Here is a 19,737-nt window from a genome sequence, read left to right on the forward strand (position 1 = left end):
TATGGTTCCATGACAGATGCATGTAATGCTTTAATGCCACTTGCTTTTGTGGCAAATACATTGGACATTTATCTATACACTTATAAGGAAGCAAAAAAACCCCAAAATATTTGCTGAAAGAAAAAAAGGTTAAATATTAGTTTCATTAATAAGTCATGAAATAGTTCATTTCCATTTCCTCTCAGTATTTGTTGTATGAAGTGAAAACATCATCACTCAACACTAATTCTTATAACCATTTTAAGTTAATATATGCATCTGATGAATCACAAAAAATAATTTTCATCAAGTTGTGAATTTCCATTAAAAATGCAGAATATTGTTGAAAAAAAACCGGTCTTTTTGAAGCCTACTTTAACTTCCGTAGGTCCTTCAAGGGAACTAAATTATAGTCTTCTATTTCAGAGATAAAAACCTGAATGTTTAAAGCAGTAATTTTCAAGTCTTTTACATGGAATGTCAATGTTTAAATCTCAAAAAAAAAATGGAACCATCTAACATTTTTAAAAGATGGTGGGCACAAACACATGATTGTCATTTGCACAATACACTCTACTCTTGACAAGTACTTTAATCACATAGAGCACATCTTAGTATTTTTCCAATACTGTAGTGCATACTTTCTGGATGGACTTTAGCATTGGACAGTCCCTGAAGAAACATCAATTTTCAATTCAAAGTTTACACACACAGCCCCTTTTACCAGCTATTATATCATTTCCACTTGGAAAATAAAAGCAAAAGAAGTATTTCAAGCTTCAAAACATCCTCACCGTATCCATTATAGCTTCTGGACCTCTATCTTCTTGTTCAGCTAAAGCTTTATTGATTGCTTGTACAGAATCTTCTTTTAAGTGCTTTGAAATATCAGTTCTTGATGGCTGCTCTAAATATTCTGGTTCTCCTGCTTGAACTTAGTGACAGAAATAAGATAATCATTTTGTGTGTTAACATAAGCATGAATTTTGAATTGATTTGGTTCATTTGGATCACTGTCTCATAGATAAGGTAACCCATATAGAAAATGAAGGGTAGGTCACACCATTCACAAATACAACTTAACACCAGTCTGTGTCTCAAGTAATTTTGAATACTTTCATATAAATGGACCCATGATTTTATATTAGGAACACAATAGACCTGTAATGTCTATAGATCCATTAAAGCTCTTGAGTGAGGGGTGTTCATCAATTATATGGGGGATGACTGGGAACAAAGATGACATTCTAGTTGGACTTTCTGTGGGATACAGATCTAGTATATGAAATGACCTACAGCCATTTGAGTGCCAGATGTATTTTACTTCACAAAATAATCAACACATTATATTCTTCTTAAGGGAAATCGCAAAGTCTCCCCCACTTGAGGGCAATAAAATTGATTAGCATAAATAGTGGCTTGTATTCCTTACATGATGAAACCAAATTTTGTCAGACAAATAAAACATTCATTTAGCAGTTTCCATTACTAACAAAAGCACTGAAACCAGTCTCAGGGTGTTTGTGAAGTCAAAACATATAGAAGATGAAGTAATTCTCCACAGAGTTTGCAAAAGGAGAAATATCGTTCAATCGCTGCACCTTTTACACTCAGTTTGTAGTCATAGATAGTTATGAGAAATACATGCTCAGTTTTAATGACTCAAATACAACAATGAGAACATCTGGACAGCAGTCATACCACACAAATTTGTCATGTCATTTTTCACATAATGTACATACAGCCTTCTGCAATAGAGCAAAAGGTGGACGTAACCTAAAACCTCACAGGTATTTCTGTGCCAAAACAGGCATATGTTGTATAGGCAGGTTGTCAGTGGTCTTTTATTAGCTAGGTTCCTACCAGCATTGGCTCCACTGTTGCTGTTCAGAGCCTCTTCCACAGTTTTAACACCCTGGTTTTTGCATAGTCATTTCTTAAGTGGGCCCTGCTATTCAATACATCACACCAAATAAGTTATTCTTCTCTTCTAGTAGGTCTTCTACTCAATCGCTCTGAATAGAAGAATATACATTACTTATGGACTAATAAATTCTCAAAACAGACTGGTGAGACCTGTTAATAATTACCTATCTTAAAAGGTCAAAGTTTCTATGGAAAAAAAAATAGTAGAAGCTAAGCACAGCTAGGAGGGAGAAGACAGAAGAAGCAACAAATAATTTTTTTATTTAAATTAAAATAAAATGCAAAAAATCCCCAACAGACTAAACTTCAAGTACAGTTACCCTAGTCAAGTAAATAGTTATAATTCAACACTACACAAATGAACTTTTTCTTCCTTAAACTGCAAAACAATATACAGAAAACCTGGTGATTTTTGGTTCTACTCCTTTTAGAAACAGGTAGAAGCAGCTAACCTGGAGCAGGTGAGGGTGCTGGTGCCCTGGGTATCTGAGATAACAACTTCTCTTGCTGTGCTTTCTGAGCAAGTTCTACATCCCATTCTTCAAGTTCTTTTTCAAAACGTTTATTGTCTTCCTTGACATAATCTCTTAGATCAGAAGGTAGCGTGTCCATTCCAACAAGGATCTGTCCTGTTTCTTTGTTAAACTCCTCTGCAGTAACATGAAATATAAATTTCAGAAAATGAAAGAATAGGGGAAAAGAAAGTATATTTAACAAATTTCCTGACGTGAATTACTGGAAACAGTACAGCACCAAAACTCCAAAACTATATTGCTTTTAACTGGTTTTATTATCTGTCAGGCACTCTGTTACCAAGACGTATGGCTACTACTCTTGTGATCTTTGGATATGCTCTTGGGCACCATCAGATCACTGACCTTTTGAAAGATAAGCCTTTTGGGCCATGAGTACCCTATGATTCCGAACATTTAGGGAAAAAAATCACAAAAAAACCCACCACACTTTGATTGCATTACTGCTGCATGGAACTGTACACAACTCAACTTCCCAGCAGATGGGGGAAGGAGAGTGGGCCTACAGGGATTTGGACAGTCAACTGCTAAGAACACCAGCTATATTGAGTAGCCTTCCTTTTTCCTCTGAGAACACTCTCTGCAAGAGTATTCCACATCCTAGGGGATCAATCAGCTGTAAGTGTCCCGCAGCAAGCAGGCCTCAGACAGAGTGGCACAGCTACCCTACAGGGTCTGTAAGGCATGTGGCTGCAAGTCCACAAGCACTCTGGCAATCTAGAAATGTCAAGTTAATATCGGTTCTCATTTAAAAACTGAACAAATGTGCACTCTAGTGTTCTACCTTATGAAAAGAAAAGAACATGAAAATTTTCTACCACCTGTTATTGAATCTTTGGCCATTTTCACAGTCAGCTCCCTAGCTGCTATTATCAGGCCCCACAAAACTCATGCTAAAGGATCTTTGACCTTTCTCCAAACAGTTTTGTACAAGCCTTATAGTTACATACTACTACGTGATGTGAAAAAAAAAAAAAAACAACCTATCCACGTATTTTTCGTTTAATGTATGGTTGGTAGGGCTGAGTTATTCACACTTCATTACACAGCATAAAGCTTCAAATTTCAACACTCCAGTAAGGTTCAAAGTTTTGAAGCTTATGAAAAAAAAAGCTACACAAGGATATTAATGTCAAGAGATTAATTTCTGTACTTCCATATTTCTGTTATAATATTCAGTGAGATAACATTTCCAAAATTGCAAACATCCATCATTTAGCATCTGGCTAAAACGTTTACAAATGAACAAACTTAGTTTGTTTTGCTCTCTTAATAGTGCTGAAGCACTGGCATTATCTTTATTAATCTAAAAGTTGAAGAGCAATTGTTCCACCCACAAAAATTATTGAGAGTTATGAGCATAACTAGCACTTCCAATAATTATTAAAACCACTTCAAAAAAATGGAAATCCATCTGAAAAAAACCTCACTTTATCAATATATTCAGCTATTCTGTATCAAGCAGAAAACATATCCATAACATTACCTTGTATCAAGTATTGTTCCTTATCGTTGATATACATTAAACAATATGCACTGGCATTCCTGTAACCACCAAAAGAGTCCCGTTCCAACTCTTCCCAAGTTGACTTTGTCACAGAAATATCATTGTATTTCATCCATCTGTTTTGATGGTGGTCATATATATATGCCCAGTAGTGTCCTGCATTAGCTTGACCTTCATGAACTAGCACAGCATGCAACCTGTAAGGAACCTTAAAAAAACAAAACAGACAACCCAAAATGTCAAACTCTCCTTGCCAACATTCAGTTCCTACTACCTGCCAGCAGTAATAGCTACATTAAATAAAAGTAGCAAAACATAAACAGGATCAAAATATGACAGAGGAAAAACAAAAAGGTAAAACTAGCAACCCACTAAGCAAAAGGACTTTGAACTATTTTACATACAACTAATAGTTACAAGAAATCTTAAAAACATCAGTGAGTCTATAGCATAGATGTCTACCCTGCTGTCTTTACTGCCAGGCATTTGCTCTTCTTAATTCCTTAATATTCCTACTTTAATTGTATCTACAAAAACCCCTCAACAAACATGTCAGCCTTGAGTGTCTATGATTTGCTCCAGTTCTAACCTGGTAAATTTGTCCTGAAGTCTGAAAAGGCATTTTGCTGGGTTTCTGTGGTGAGGTTTTTTGTACCGGGGAAGGGGGCTACAGCGGTGCCCCCTGTGAGAAGCTTCCTAAAGCTCCCCCTGCTCCAAACTGGACCCACCTCTGGCCAGGGCCAAGCTAATCAGAGACACTGACTGTGCCTCTGTGAGAATGTATTTAAGAAGGGGAACCTGAGAGGGGGTGGGGACTTGTGAGGAAGACACCTATGCAAACACCAAGGTCAGTAGGAGGAAGGGGGAGAGGTGTGCCGGAGCAGAGACCCCTGTATCCTGTGATGAGAGGGCAGGGCTGCCCCCCTGCCACCCGTGGAGGTCTGCGGTGGAGCAGAGTATGACCTGAAGCCTGTGGAGGAGCCCACACCAGGACAGGCACTGGTGCTTAAAGGAAGCCGCGACTCTGATGGGAGAAGCAGCCCCTGCTGCTGTGGTTTGGCACTGGGAGGACTGCAACATGCACGGGTGACCCACGCTGGAGCAGCGCGGGAACGGCTGCAGCCCGTGGGGAGGACTCGTGGTGGAGCAGGTTCGTGGAGGACTGTCTGCAGTGAGAGGGGAGCCACGTGGAGCAGCGGAGGAATGCGCGGTGTTCACCCCACCTCCTGAGAAGGAAGGAGCGGCGAGCTGACTGTAACCCCCATCCCTGCCCCCTGTGCTGCTGGGGAGGAGGCAGGGAGATCAGGAGCAGAGCTGAGCCTGGGAAGAAGGGAGGGGTGGGGGAGGTGTTTTTGGATATGGTGGCAGCACTTCTCACTGTCCCACCTTGTCTGTTAAGTGTTGTATTCGTTAACATTTGAGTTAAAGTGCTGTTCTCTTTTCCATCCCGTAACAAGTCTGTCTTTTGCCTGTGACCATAATGGGTGATTCACTCCTCCCTGTCCATACCTGGATTCCTGGTCCATTTTGCTTCATTTTCTCCTTTGCACTCCTGAGAGAGGAAGGGGTGAACGGACAGGTGCCTCGTGTTCAGTTGCCCTCTGGGCTCAAACCACAACAGACATATGCAAATTCGAGGTAATAAACTCTATGCTTTCTATATTCCAATAAAAGAGTTTATTTAAAGGAACATCCGGGAGTTGAATACTTCTATTACCCAAAGGTAAAATTCTTACAGTAGAATAGGAATGCAGCTGTTTTCCAGGATTTTAAACATATCAGTAAAAGCACTGCTAAGAGAAGAATGAAACACATGAAGAGGTCCTCTCCTTCTGAGGAAGAGAAGGAAGATACCAGTTTCTAAAATCAATGTAAAAAGTATCCCAGGTTGCATGTGTTCCCCAACAAGTAAGAAAAATGGAAAACTCAGTTTCTACATAACGAGTTGGAAATCTGAAGGAGAGAGAGGCAGAATGGATGAGTGCTTCCTTACTTAGAAGTCTTTTAAAAGCATCTTAGTGATCAGCTCATTTTAACCTGTTGAAACAGCACATGCAACATAAAAGGGAAAACTGATCTCCCCTGCTACGCACAGTATGCCTGAATGACAACAGCTCAGCTAGGATGAAAAAGCTGAAACCATCTTTTACTGGCATCAGAGTCTGGGCTGTAGATAAATGGGTCTATTTAACACACAGTGTACTAAACATTTGTTGCAAATATCATCTGAGCATCACAATAATCAGTAACCATAAATACATATGTAACTATGACTTGAGAAACTCCCTGAAGTTATTTTTACCCTGATCATCCTCTTCCAGGCTACATGGAAGTGCTGGAGATTTTGCAACCCTCCCTGAACTGTAAAGCTGACTGACTGCACAGCAGCTGGAATCAAACAGTCTGTCATCCCAGAGACCAAACCACACTGTAAACCTCCCAAACACAAGTAGTTTACACAGGAGAAATCCTAGCAAGTCCTTAAATCTGAATGCTTTGGGCTTTTTAACATCTCTTATCAAACCAGTGTGAAAGCCTTCTTAAAATGACTGTAAGCCTGTACATGTTCACATAAATATATGCAGATCCTGATTTTTTAAAAAATGGTGAGTAAAGTCTCTCTAGACTTCAATAATAAAATTTCTTCACCCTAAACCAGGGCATTAAAAATCCCAGGTGAATTTAAATCATTTTACTTAAAACCATGCAAACTGGGTCAGCTTGAGGGCCACTACCCTTTCAAGCTCTGGAGAACCAGCTGCCAATCATCCTTCCTAAGCATCCAGGAAGGTTCCCCACAGAGGTCTGTGACTGGGGGACAGACAAGTTCAGTGCTAACAGGTGTCTCTTGTGATAAGCCATGACATCGATAATAATTAACAGTACAGGGTAACACACCCAGTAAATAGTTGGCATTAAACTTATTAGCTTACACTTACTACTCGTGAAACAGAAATGGAGCTTCACCAACCTCGTCACATATAGCTACAGAAGAGATATATCAAAGCTGATATATCAAAGATGAATTCCCACAGGCAAAACAGGTACATTTCATTTCCCCACAGCAACTTCACTGAAGGAAGGAAATAATAAAATAAGCAGCTGATGAAATCTATTCCCTCAGGAGCATGTGACAAAATAAGAATTTGGGGAGTATATTTCATATGACAATTTGACAAGTGTTTTATGGACAACTGTAGTTTCTTTAGAATCAAGGAGGATACAAGGAGAAGATGAAGAGCTTCTTTAATAGCTCATACAAACACTAGGAAGTATCCTGCAAATATAGTAAGTTTTCCTTTAAAAAACATCTAGATTTATGTGCCCAGGCCTTACTGACTCACAAGAGAAAAGCTTTCAGTCCTGCAATTGTATCTTTCAGAGGAAAACATCAATACTATGAAACTGCTCCCAGAGAACAGAGCAACACCAAGCTATCCAGTCACCCAGATGCAGAGGTGGGCAAGGGAAAGTAGATGGCTATATGCACCTGCCTCCTTCCTACTATGCCAAAACACCCAACCAGGACAAAACCAGCTGAGCCACAGAAGAGCAGCCTTTGCTTCCAGCCTGTGATTTCAGATGGGTTCAGAACCTACTTGTTCCTGAACAATCATTTAACACACACCACTACTTTCAGGCATGTCACAGGAACACCCTCTACAAGTCTATATGCCATCTTCATCCTCCTCCATCTCTGGAACTCTGTTTCAAAACAAGAACAAATTAAAAAAATCTAGTCTACATTAAACAAATCTGCACTAGCACAAAATGTTTTATTAAGTAATCTCCTTTTTCCATTGTAATGATTGCTGACTGGTATCTTCACTATCCAGAGGTATTTCCTCCTAAAACACCTACACCAACATAGCTAGGCTATTTGGATGCGAGATCACCAAATTACTTCATTTTAATGTTAGATTACATGTAACAGGAAGTCTACAGGCTACAACACAACTTTAAGGAAAAAAAATGCCTGCCAGCAGCAAGCTTAAAGATAGCCCTCTAGGCAAGTCTGCCTGAAATCCTCCACATCATAGTTCAGCTGCCAGGAACTATTACAAGCCACATACAAAGTGAAAACATACCTCAAGGAAAACTGTAAGCTGAACAGATCTTACTTGGAAGGAAAATAGTTCTCTCTACTAACAGAAAGTAACAGAGGAAGTAATCCTTAGCCTTAAAACCTGTCAAAGTGAGCGAACATGAGTATGTGAACATAAGAAATGACAGAGGAGCCACGACCCCGTAGTAAAGCATTCTAAAAATGCTGTTCAGATTACACAGCATGAGAATCTCCCTAAAAGGCAGCTCAGACTAATAGTCAACGTTGTGACTGATACACCAAGTCCAGACAGAGTTTTAAGAAACCCAACAAAAAACAAAATAACAACAACGAGCCACCCCACTGGCATTATTAACTACAAATTAAAATCAGGAGCCCTGAATTCTCAAGTATTAGTTCAGAAGTTGCAATACACAATGGCAATAAGCATCAAAGTATAATAGTTTCTTGTGTCTAATGCTTTGCCACCTTAAAGCCATAAGATTACCTAGCTATATGGTCAAATCAACGTGAGAAAATTTTATTGTGTTATACAAGAACCGAAGTTCTACATTCAAGTCAAAAGAGTGGATCAGAGGTAGAACAAAGTTGCTTAAATGTTAATATGTCACCATTCCATTTAGTATGCCAACATTGTAACACTGTCTTTCATCTGACTGTGCATAATTAAAAGGTTTGCAAAACCCATTACGACTTTCCAATTAAATTTCTCAAACCACTATATATAGTTCTTGTATAGTTGCTCTAATTTCAAGCATCTAAGAACTTTTATTAAAGTGAGAAAAAGGATCTATTTTTAATTATCTCATGCAGAAATTATACTTACTTGGACCATTGTTTTGTCGGAGTACATCAATTCAATTGTCCGATGTATTCTAGATATACTTTCTTGTAGATCTAAAAGAAAAATAAAAAAAGCTCTCTTCCATGAGGCTGCATAATTGCACATGGCTACATCTTTCTTTTATCTCATTAAAAGCCAAACAAGGGTACGTTTCACAGAGTAATTCGTGATAAGCTCCTGCTTGTTTCCTAGAGCTCAACTAAGCCCACCCCTGAGGGAACAACTACTTGCCTTGCTTCCCTCAGAACAACAAAACAGACCGTAAGTTCTACCGACTCCAAAAAGTCTTCACTCAGAAACTTAATGAATTTTCCCTTATGGAAGGGGTCGCTCTACCCTAAACTTGCCTGCAGAGCACCGAGTCACAGCAAGGGCCCAGCCACTATCACACTCACAGCTCAGGCACATCTGCAGAGACGTTCATCAGTGTGGATCCCACCGCTGTTTCACTCTACCCCCCCCAACACCACGCACACAGAAACCTGCATTGAAACACCCACGTACACTTTGCTCATCACCCAGTTTGCATCTTCACTTTATGTGCCTTCAGTCTACTACCGTCTCTAACAGACTTCCCTTCCTATGTGTTAGAGATAAGTTTAGAAGTACAAAGCAAGCAACACACATGGACCTTAGGGCAACTTCCCCCACTTCCACAGATCCTTCCCAACAGCAAATGCATTCCCCAGCTTGTGGCATTACCTCTAGTGTCATTCTCTACTTCAGTCCTCCAGCGATGTAAACAGCCTTCTAGGACAGACAGCTCTTCCTCAGTGATGTGCCTTGGTGCTGGGTGCATCGGCAGATCAGGAGGAATTCGCGATTGTGTGAAAGGTTTATGTATTACTGATCTTTGTACAGGAGATGTGCTTGGAACATCTGAAGATGAAGGCCCCTGCTGCTCTATTGTGCTGCATTCATTCAAAACATGAAATACAAAAATTGAATCATTATGTGTACAAACTAAAAGCTACACCGCAAAAATACAATTTTCATCTGAAAACAGAAATTTTAAAGGTGGTGATTTCCTACAGTGCAATCCAGGAAAGGTATCTACAATATCAATATGGAATTAGTACATAAATTCTGAAAACTTTCTTGCGTACTGCATGTTAGCACAACAACAACTCCGGCTGCCATTACCAAAGATAAAGGAATCTGAATTGGATCAGTCAAGCCACAGTTTGCTTTACCTGAAATGCTATTCAACACTTTCAGTGTCATACAAGTAATGACTGTGGTTTGAAACATTTCCTGCCAAACTGCAGAGAGAACAATCACAGCAGCTTGTCTTACAGCCCATTGACCATAAAATCCAATAAACACAAATTCTCTATTTAGTAACTTCTTTGCGTGTCTTATGTCTAGCAGACCTTCTTTTCCCAATAACCTACCTATGACTTATGTCAACTGAACAGCAACAATGAAGGAACCTCTGATATTAACAGCACACTGGAAACTTAGCAAACCATCTAACCTTGTTCCAAACAAGTTTTCTAACTTAAACAGCAAAGTGGCCACCTTAGAAGAATTCTACAAGAGCAACAGAATATTATATATGAAAATCTGTTACAGATTTTTCTGTTCCCACCTGTAAGCAATCATATGCATAACAGAAATCTGAAGATCTTTCTAGAAAGCCACCGACTTTTTACTTTGTGTACAGCACCACGATACAGCCTGAGGAACCTGGATTCTTCAGTAGTTTAGAAAGTTCTTAGAATGTTAAAAGTTAACAATGTCACTCCACATAACATGCTGCTGTGTTTCTACAGATTGACAAAAAAGAAGTCATAATACTTACAATATTAAAAGTAATGTACTTTGTTCAAACTTCTCTATAGGAAGTTTGTTCTGTAAAAATGTATCTCATGCAAGCAATGGTAGCTTTTAGAAGTTCGTCTTCTCTTATCAGTCATCACGATTTCTACTGGCATTATATCAGTAAGACATCTGAAATCTTTTAAAGGCTTTGGACCAGAACCTAGAACCCTGCTTTCCAAATACAATATAAAAAGCTCTGATATAAACTGTTAGTGTCCACCTAGCCAAGTCCTATTCTAAGTTGAACTCTATTAACTGTTACTAATAGTTACTAGCTTCAATAATGAGAAATACAACATTGGAACTTTATCACCCAGATATTTTGGCTACTCTGTATTTAAAAAAAATAAGACTGCTAGGTGTCTGACAAAGTCTGTGAGAAGTGTAAGGTGCAAAGCAGAAAAGAAGCTTAACTCCCAGGCAAAAATTAACAGATAAATTGTACACCACAAACCCTGAAGCTCTGCAGCACATCCATGCTGCCAAAATTCAGATTCTTAAACAATTCCCTTGGGAATCAGTGACCTCACCAGATATCGTGTCTATCTGGAACTGTAGGTAGAATCTTGCTTTGTTTGCAAATGGTAGTTCTCCACCTGAAGACATTTTTCTAAGTGCATGAGACAAACACAAATTACTAACATTTGTGTTTGTTTATTTAAGTCTGTCGTGCTGAAAAATACTTTTAGGAAGAGAGCAGAAGCTTTACACTGCCCCACTTAGAAGATGCCTGGATATCTGGTGAACAAAGCAGTAAAACTTCCTCCCCTCTCTCTCATCAGCCGGGTTTGCACCGAGGGGGACGACTGGCCTCTGGCTTTGGGAGCAGGGGAGGCAGCCCCTTACCTGGGCGAGGTCTGGGCCGGCAGCGTGCCGCTGGCAGGGGCACTGGCACCCAGGTCATCAACGGGAGACGTGCACACCGGCTTGCTGGAGGCGAACTCCAGGGCATACTGCAGGACATCTACCAAGGGGAATCGTTTAGGACCAGAACCATAGCTTAAATATCTGTTAACCATAAAACATATTAATGCCATGACTCACATATACCAAAAAAAAAAAAAAAAAAAAAAATTTCTCTTTGACCACAATTAACTAAAGCAAGCCTTTCCTATCATGTTTCATGCATTAGAATCACTGTGCTTATACACAGTTTCCAAGGAAGACAGCAAGAGATACACAGAAGGGAAATCTAGAGCAAATAACTACACACAAAGTATACAGTTGAAAGGAGTTACTCTATGTAGCCCATAATATTATTTGCATTTACACAGTTATCTATAGTACCGTTCTAATCTCTGTTGTAAAACTGTGAGGTACTCTTTGAGTCTCTTGATTTCATCCCGTTTAATTCTTGTTATTTCTCTGTTTTTGTGCATATACCTGTAAAACATAAAATTTAGGAAGAGGTGTCAGCCCATAGTATGCCAACACTGAAACATAGGTCTGTACCCATCAGCCACACTGCTTAGTGATAATAAAAACTCATGGTCTCTAGAAAAAAAAAAAAAAAAAAAAAACAAAAACAAAAACAAAAACCAAATCCATTAAGCCTTCCCTCCCACAACTTTCTGAAGATGCTTTTTCCCCCAGTGTCAAAAGTTCTGTTCATACCATGGATGACAAGCATGTATTAGAAAGCTTCTAAATTAAGTGGTTTAAGTAGCAACCACATGGCAATGATCTTATTTCATTATTTAGGCTCACAAACAACATTCAACATCTAACTGAAAGCCATCATGGTATTTCACCTCTACACATAAACAGCATGTACTGATGCTGAGAATCCTCTTCAAACCACGCAGTCTATCTGGAACACCATGAAATATATGGCTTTTTGCCCTCTTTCCCAAATGGAGCCATTAACAGTGATTTTTCAGAGTATTTTGACTGTGTACACAACTACCTAGCAATCAATTAAAGACTGAAGTGCAAGCAGGTTTTGGCACAAAGTAGCAGCGTGTCTTAAGTTGTCATCTATGTGTATTTTCTGAAACAGATGAAACCCATGAAAATTTTAACTTGTCTAGCTAGAACAGAAATTTACTCTTTTTTAGGCAAGTGTAAGATGCACCAGCAACTTTACCAAACTCATGAGATTTCATTTATTATTCATACTAGAACTTTGTTGATAATATTATACTGTACCTGTCCAGATACAAAATTGGAGGAAATTCTAATTTGTTGTGTATCTTCTCTGGTCTCCCCAAAGCCTGATTAAACTCAAATCTTGATAGCTCAAAAGTTAAGACAGGAGGAAGCTCAGTGAACCAGTGCTGAACAAAAGAAAAACAGAAGATCCCACAATGAATGCTTTCCAATAGCAGAACTTTAGTAATAATGGTACAACACCGGGAGATTGACATACCCATAGGAGAAATGGGGTTTAAAGGGTGGATCTGCATAAGCTTTCCAAAGTCCCCATCTGCCCCTATGAGCTTCCACTAACCACCTTTTCAGTTTTAAAGGAGACAATCGTGACTTCTCCCTTGCAGCAACTTCACACAGCAGTAAATTTAAATGTTCAAGTCAGCAAAGCCACACCACAACCTTTCCCACTAAAAACCTCTTATTGCAAGGCCCCCAAATCACTTGACAATAACTGAGATGCTGATATGTTGAAGTTCAACCACTGTGATGTTGACAAACATTATCTCATTTTCTTCACACTTCTAACTCCAAGTATATGCATTGAGCTCCATCTCTTGAATATGAATTTAAGTTCCTTGGGACAGGGAATGTGTGTTTTTTCTGTTCGTAGGCTAGCATGCTTGCTGACACCCTACTCCAAGGCATAAGATTTTAGGCATCATGATAATAATAGTAGTAATAATAATAACAATAATGAACAACAAGCTAAATACCTCAATTAGAGCCAGTGGTGGGAACGAGATAAAAAATAAAGAACATTACTTTCAGGATCTTTCAATACATGTGACTACCACTTTAATATTACTTTCTTTAAGCTTTGGTATCTACCAGCATGGATGAATGTCACTTACAGTCTTTGTTCAGTGGAGACAGACTTTGTTAAAACTACAAGAAATTCAGCTTCCTTATGTACTCCAAATGTTCCAATGCACTGTAACATCTTTGAGGCATTATGCTTAAACATTACTACTAAAGCAGCAACCACTATAAATAAATTACTTCTCTGCAGGGAAATGTAACCAGTTTACTTGGCCCTGGTAATAATGCAGTCACGTTTTTCTGGATTAGGAATTAACACATTACCTTTCTTGTTTTGCCACTGTTGTCAATCTGTCATATGACTATTTCACTCCTGTTTTCACATGCTAAGAAGCCAAGCAGATTAAAATCCTGACAGCTTCACAGAGCTCAAAGCTTAGCACTTTAGCCCTGTACATGACTGTTCTTCTGTTCCCCATGGTTTCCTGACATTACAGGTTAAAATACTTCAAAACCGAAACAACAACAAAACCAAAACAAGCCAAAAAAAAAAAAAAAAACCAAAACAAAACAGGTCTGACATTTCTAGTCAAGCATTTATAACTAAACCGATGTTTTATGCATGAATGCACACTAGTTTTAACTGCAGGGACAACCTTCAGTCTATAAGATGAACAATCACACTCTTGTAGTAGGTACATACAAGATTTCACCTTGCATAAAGAAACTGAACTTTGGATTGTACCAAGATTTCACGTCTTTAAAATAACTGTGATGAAACATGAACAAGGAGAAAGCAGCTCAGCCTTTACAGGCAATGGGGATTCCTGTATTTCCACATCAATAACCCACAGGTTATTAGAGAGCTCTGCCAGAGAAAAATGCTGCGCACATATATGCATGCCAGCAGTAAGAGGGGACATTTCAGAGAACACCCTCTTGGTTCTACAACCACCTTTGGTCCAACTACCTCTTTTCCCTAACCTGTGACTTCTGCACAAGTAATCTCATTTGTCACCTCATTCCAACACCTTATGCTGCATAACCCACTTCTTAGTGGGACTCAGTCTGAATCCTTCCACTCATGCTTCCAGTATGCTCTGACATTCGGCAACCTCCTGCTCTAGCAGGAGCTCTCCTGGGAGGAGCAGCAGCCCAAAGAGCAAGTATTGTCTGTCCACCACCGCAAGCAAAGAGGAGGAGAATTGTTCACCATAGAGGGGCAAAAAGAAAGATGCTGGGAAACGTCAGTTTAAAGGTGAGATGGGAAGAAGGCTAAGGTGCTGAGGAATTACAGGACAGAAGCAGAGAGGAATAACAATGCTCTGAAGCAATGGTCAAACACACAGCTCATGGTTGCTGTTTACAGCACAGCACAGGGCGGGAAGCCAGTCAGAGCAGTGGTCAGCTACCACAGGACATTATACACATGACTTCTCTGGAGATCAAGTATCGGCAACAGCTGGGAACCAGCCTGTGTCAAATCACTGTATGCACTTAATTGTGCCAGCTTTTAAAAAGCATGAACTTCCTATCTTATGAAAAACACAAAAAGATGATACTCTGGATACCCCAAAAGAGATACGAACCCTGCAAATTAACAATCCAATTACGCCAGACTTCAGAACCTGTACAGCAGCAGGTCACACAAAAAACTACCGTGAACACCCATAAAAAATAAAGAGCACTACAGCAACACCCTGACAGAAGACCACAGGAGTACTTTAACTCACCTCCTGACCAGACTTTGCGGAGTTTTCTGAATGGAGAGATTCAATTTCCCCTTCAATCATCGCAGCTTCTAGGCACTCATGCAGATCTTTAAAGCCATTAACCTGGAGTGGATACTGGCCAAACATTTCTGTGTTTTCAAATTTTTTACCTTCACATAAGAAATTAAGCAGTTAATGTTTTAGGAACAAGCATGTACCTTTAAAAAACCCTAACAACCCTAGGTCACCTGACCTAGTCTACTGAATAATACCCACATTTTCTTATTGAACAATTCAATAATATGTACTAAAACAAGTTACTTGAAAAAGTTGCTTGAACATAATAGTGAAAATTACTGTATTTTCCTCTTCAGCCCATTTTTTATATCGTTTTTGCATCTACTGGTAATAAACAAAACTCAAAATGACTTGGCACCACAGACATATCGGAATTTTCACACATATAAATCAAAGTCCTCCTCCTGCAAATAGCAGTTCTAGTAATACAACCCTATATTATATCAGCAAAGTCAGTGGGACTGCTGGTATGAAACAGCCCTTTGTATAAGTACATTTTGCAAAAATAAAACACACAAAGGAGAACATTCATGATTTCTGTCCTGAAAACACGAGCATAATTTAGTAACAGTATATAAAGATGTAAGCTCAAACATGAGGAGAAATATGGGTGACAAGTGATTTCAATCTGCAATATCAATTTATTTCATCCTAAAGTCAACAACAAGTCTTCTTACATCCGCCAGTTTCTTTTCATCGTTTCCAGGTATCTCCTCAGTTAAGGTGAGAATGTAAGGGATGAAAGTAGCCAAATGCAAAGGAGCAAGAGTGCTAGCTAGTAGCAAGAAATCCACAGAATGGTTTCAAAATCCAAAACCAAATCATTAGATACACTATTCCAGGCTGAGGAACAACCTGAAAGCCACTTTAAAAGATTACCCCTGGTTTATTCAAATGCATCTCAGGAGTCATTCACTCTCACAATATTGGACAGAATCACCAACATTAAAAATACTTTCACAACTGCTGGCCTCCTGGAAATAGAGAACACTGCAATTCTGTAGATCTACTAATTATACACAGATATGATGAAGGGAAGCTTGTCGTACAGTCTCTTCCTCCTCAGTACTCTGACACTGCATTTGAGCAGGTTTCCACTGACTTGTTTTCAACAAACTGTACTTTTAAGAGGGTGAGTTATACATACAAGAAATTGTGCAGAAGAAAATGCAATAGTTCAAATTTTAAATTGCATTAAATGACACAGAGAGAGCGCAAGATACTAGCTCAATGAAACACAATAACTTGCCTTCTGTATACCATTAGTAAATGGCAAAAGTGCCCTGATAGTAATTTCTTGCAAGCATTTTTGCTCAGCAACTCACTTTAAGTTCTACTGCACTGAAGTACATACACTCAGCTCTTGAAAGTTATCAGAACAGTCTTTCCGGACCACTGAAGCTCATTACATTTATCTTCAGTCTCATATTTTCAGGATAAAACATTTGTCACACACCAAACGCGTATTCTCCAAGTATACTTCTGCAGAAGTAGTTCAAATGCTACAACTGCATCATTCAACTGCGTATTTAAACAAGCACTGAACAGACACAAGCACAAAAGAAAGTAAATTCAGATGCGTACCTTCAAGTACACCTACTGCTAGAAATCGTCCATAAAACAACTCCACCATTGGGTTCTTTGGTTTCTCTCCATCCCTGAAAACAGAAAGTGTGTTAATGGAAACATCAAACACAAAGCTATGAACTTTCATGAATCTGTGAGCAGAATATTTGGAATTCATTATGGAAATGCTGTCTATTTTACTCAGTTACTGTTCATTTAGTTTTGTATTTTCCTCTAATAACAATAACAATGATTTACATATTTGCAGTGATAAATATATTCTGAAAATTAAGTTTCAGAAGTGATTCATTCTAGGAAAATTTATGTAAATCAATTTGCAAGTGGTTAAATTATACAAAGTCCTTGTAAAAACTATTTCCTGCAACACTCTAGAAACAATTATGTATTCAAAAGACAGTTTACAGATGATCACTTATACAAAAGATGAGTATTTACTTCTGAGAAGAGAAACACGAACAAGGTTTAGAAGTATTTAAACTACAGGATTGAAAAGCAAAACTGCATTCAAATGAAAAAAGCCTAATAGATTATGTCCAAAACATTTATACTTTTTATATACTTTGGACTTCATTCAGCAAGATTTCTAGCAAGAAATAAAAAGGTGAAAAAAGACAACTAATGAAAAAAATCAAAGGTATTGGCACGTATGGAAAAAGCACTTGAACTAAAACAGAGTTGGATCTTTTTCAGTGATGCAGTGACAAGTGGATCTTTTTTTGGTTTGCTTTTTCCTCATCAAAATGTTCAATATACAGAGCTAGAAAATAATCTTACCTCTCTTCTTCAGCTTTAATTTGGAAGGCATCTTCTAGCCAATCTAATAATTTGTGGGTAAATTCACTAACATCTTGCTGTTGAAAAAATACAAAATGATCAGTGTGTCTTCACATATGTAACAGAACACAATGAAGTGTCACCTTACAAGATCAGTATAGCAGTATTCCCCTTCACAAGAGCTCCAAAAACATCACACCATGTATAAGACTATGCCATGATTTGTTTTTTATGGGTGGCTCTTACAGCACACTAAGGCTCTGGTGTTCCTCAGCCATTATGCTGTCCTGTGATCCTTATGACTTGGGCTCAGCTTTCATACCATGCTAGTCAAAAGGTATCTTATGAATCCCATTGTTCAAACCCTTTGGTATCTAACAAGTGGTGACTAATATTACTTTCAGCAAGCACTAAATTCAGCATGCTGTTGTAATTCAACACCTTAGCCTCATAACCTCATGTGGGAAAAATAAACCATCTGAAGAAACAACGTGTTTCTCAGAAAAGCAAAATATACCCACTATGATTTTGGCAAGAATCCTGAATACGAGCAATAGGACCCTCCAAACTAGAATCTAAACAAATAGTATACTAGGACTGTCTCAGCCCTACATGTACTGTTAGATCAGAAGAATACAGCTCTTTCAAGAACCAGTCTTAGAAGCTAAACCAAACCCTAAAAGAAAGAACATAAAACTATGAGTTAGTTTTTAAAATAATAGGAAGAAAGTGTACTGAAAAAAAATAATCACACTGTATGGAATCTTTATTATTTTATGTTTGTTTTTTAATAGAAGTGACTAGAGAGCACATAATATTAGAGGAAAAACTCAAAGACTGTGAGAATCAGAAGTTTATTTTCTGTGGATATTTTCATTGTCCATTAAGTATTTCCTTTTGCCAGATGACCACATGAAAACATGCCTAAGACTGAATGAAAATACATAGAAATTACCTGTTGGGAATCATTTGATTTAAAAGCATCTTTAAGTATTTCAACCGCTCTTGATGGGTCAACATATTTTCTCTTTGAACCAACCAGAAGTGCAAACAGGTACCTCAATTCACGCATGAAAGGCAGATTCCTATGTTCCTGTATTTGAAGAAGAATTAAAAATACTGAACAAAGCGGTAACAAAAAATCCATTTTACAGAAGTGTTACCCAATGAACTAAGCACGTTTGACTTGAAATGGGGATGAATGGGAAAGTGGACAAGCTGAGCTGCATTTAAGACAGAAGTGTTGCTCCCAAGACTTACAAAGCCTTAAGTAATACACTGCAACAACGTGCACTGATTTTATTGAAATTAGCATTCCTCTATACATCTAGCAGAATTTCTGGTGAGCCTACACACTTCCTAGCACCTTTTTAAGCTTATTTTTTGCTGAAGACTGAATTTATAAGGTGTGCACAAATCATTATTATTTCTCATGACAGAAGTAAGAGAAAACAGACTGTCCTCCTTTCTACCTTTTTGTTTTTTTCAAGTATAGTTCATGAGGAATATGGAGTTCTTTTTTTGGTTTCCAGGAGAGAAGAAATACTTTCTGCCTCTATGATGAAAAGCAAGTTAACCAAAACACAGATCCGTCATACCATAGATTAAGACACATGTTACAAATGCTGTGGAGATTGGGTATCACTCATACTCCTGAGCAGGCAGTTGACAAATAACTGTGAAATTATACCCCATGTAATATCCACTAGTATTTAGAACAAAGTATCAGTCAAAGGCAGCACATATGTCAGATGCTGGTCAGACTGGAATTACTTGATGACAAACTATTTCACATGCTCATCAAACAGCAGACTTGTTTAATCACTCCTATGCCAATCCAATATGCATAAAGCTTTTTGTACATAAAGTCTGTTCTATTTCAGCTTTAAAAACTGTGTGTGTTGAATTGAAATATGCACTGCATAATTCTAGTCACATAAATTCCCAGTTTTACTTTTTCTTCTAGTTCACCTTGCAAAATGCCTGCCAATTATAAA

At 38.4% G+C, this 19,737-nt stretch overlaps 1 protein-coding gene across 3 annotated transcripts in view; it reads right to left on the bottom strand.

Moving 5' to 3' along the window:
• USP25 (ubiquitin specific peptidase 25) overlaps positions 1–19,737 on the bottom strand; it is a 94,353-nt gene that overhangs the window by 16,806 nt on the left and 57,810 nt on the right. For 2 of the 3 annotated variants that reach the window (XM_042788596.1, XM_042788594.1), the window contains exons 7-18: positions 18,696–18,833; positions 17,741–17,817; positions 16,964–17,037; positions 15,323–15,471; positions 12,828–12,955; positions 11,967–12,062; positions 11,526–11,687; positions 9,558–9,766; positions 8,838–8,908; positions 3,925–4,153; positions 2,358–2,555; positions 774–913 (exon numbers count right to left, since the gene is read on the bottom strand). In XM_042788596.1, coding sequence (XP_042644530.1) covers positions 774–913; positions 2,358–2,555; positions 3,925–4,153; positions 8,838–8,908; positions 9,558–9,766; positions 11,526–11,687; positions 11,967–12,062; positions 12,828–12,955; positions 15,323–15,471; positions 16,964–17,037; positions 17,741–17,817; positions 18,696–18,833 — 1,671 coding nt within the window. Of the gene's footprint in view, positions 1–773; positions 914–2,357; positions 2,556–3,924; positions 4,154–8,837; positions 8,909–9,557; positions 9,767–11,525; positions 11,688–11,966; positions 12,063–12,827; positions 12,956–15,322; positions 15,472–16,960; positions 17,038–17,740; positions 17,818–18,695; positions 18,834–19,737 lie in introns of those variants that run through there. The other variant, XM_042788595.1, reaches the window with a different exon arrangement.

The sequence above is a fragment of the Tyto alba genome, unplaced genomic scaffold (genome assembly GCF_018691265.1).
Source record: "Tyto alba isolate M040663 unplaced genomic scaffold, T.alba_DEE_v4.0 Super-Scaffold_14, whole genome shotgun sequence".
Lineage (NCBI taxonomy): Eukaryota > Metazoa > Chordata > Aves > Strigiformes > Tytonidae > Tyto > Tyto alba.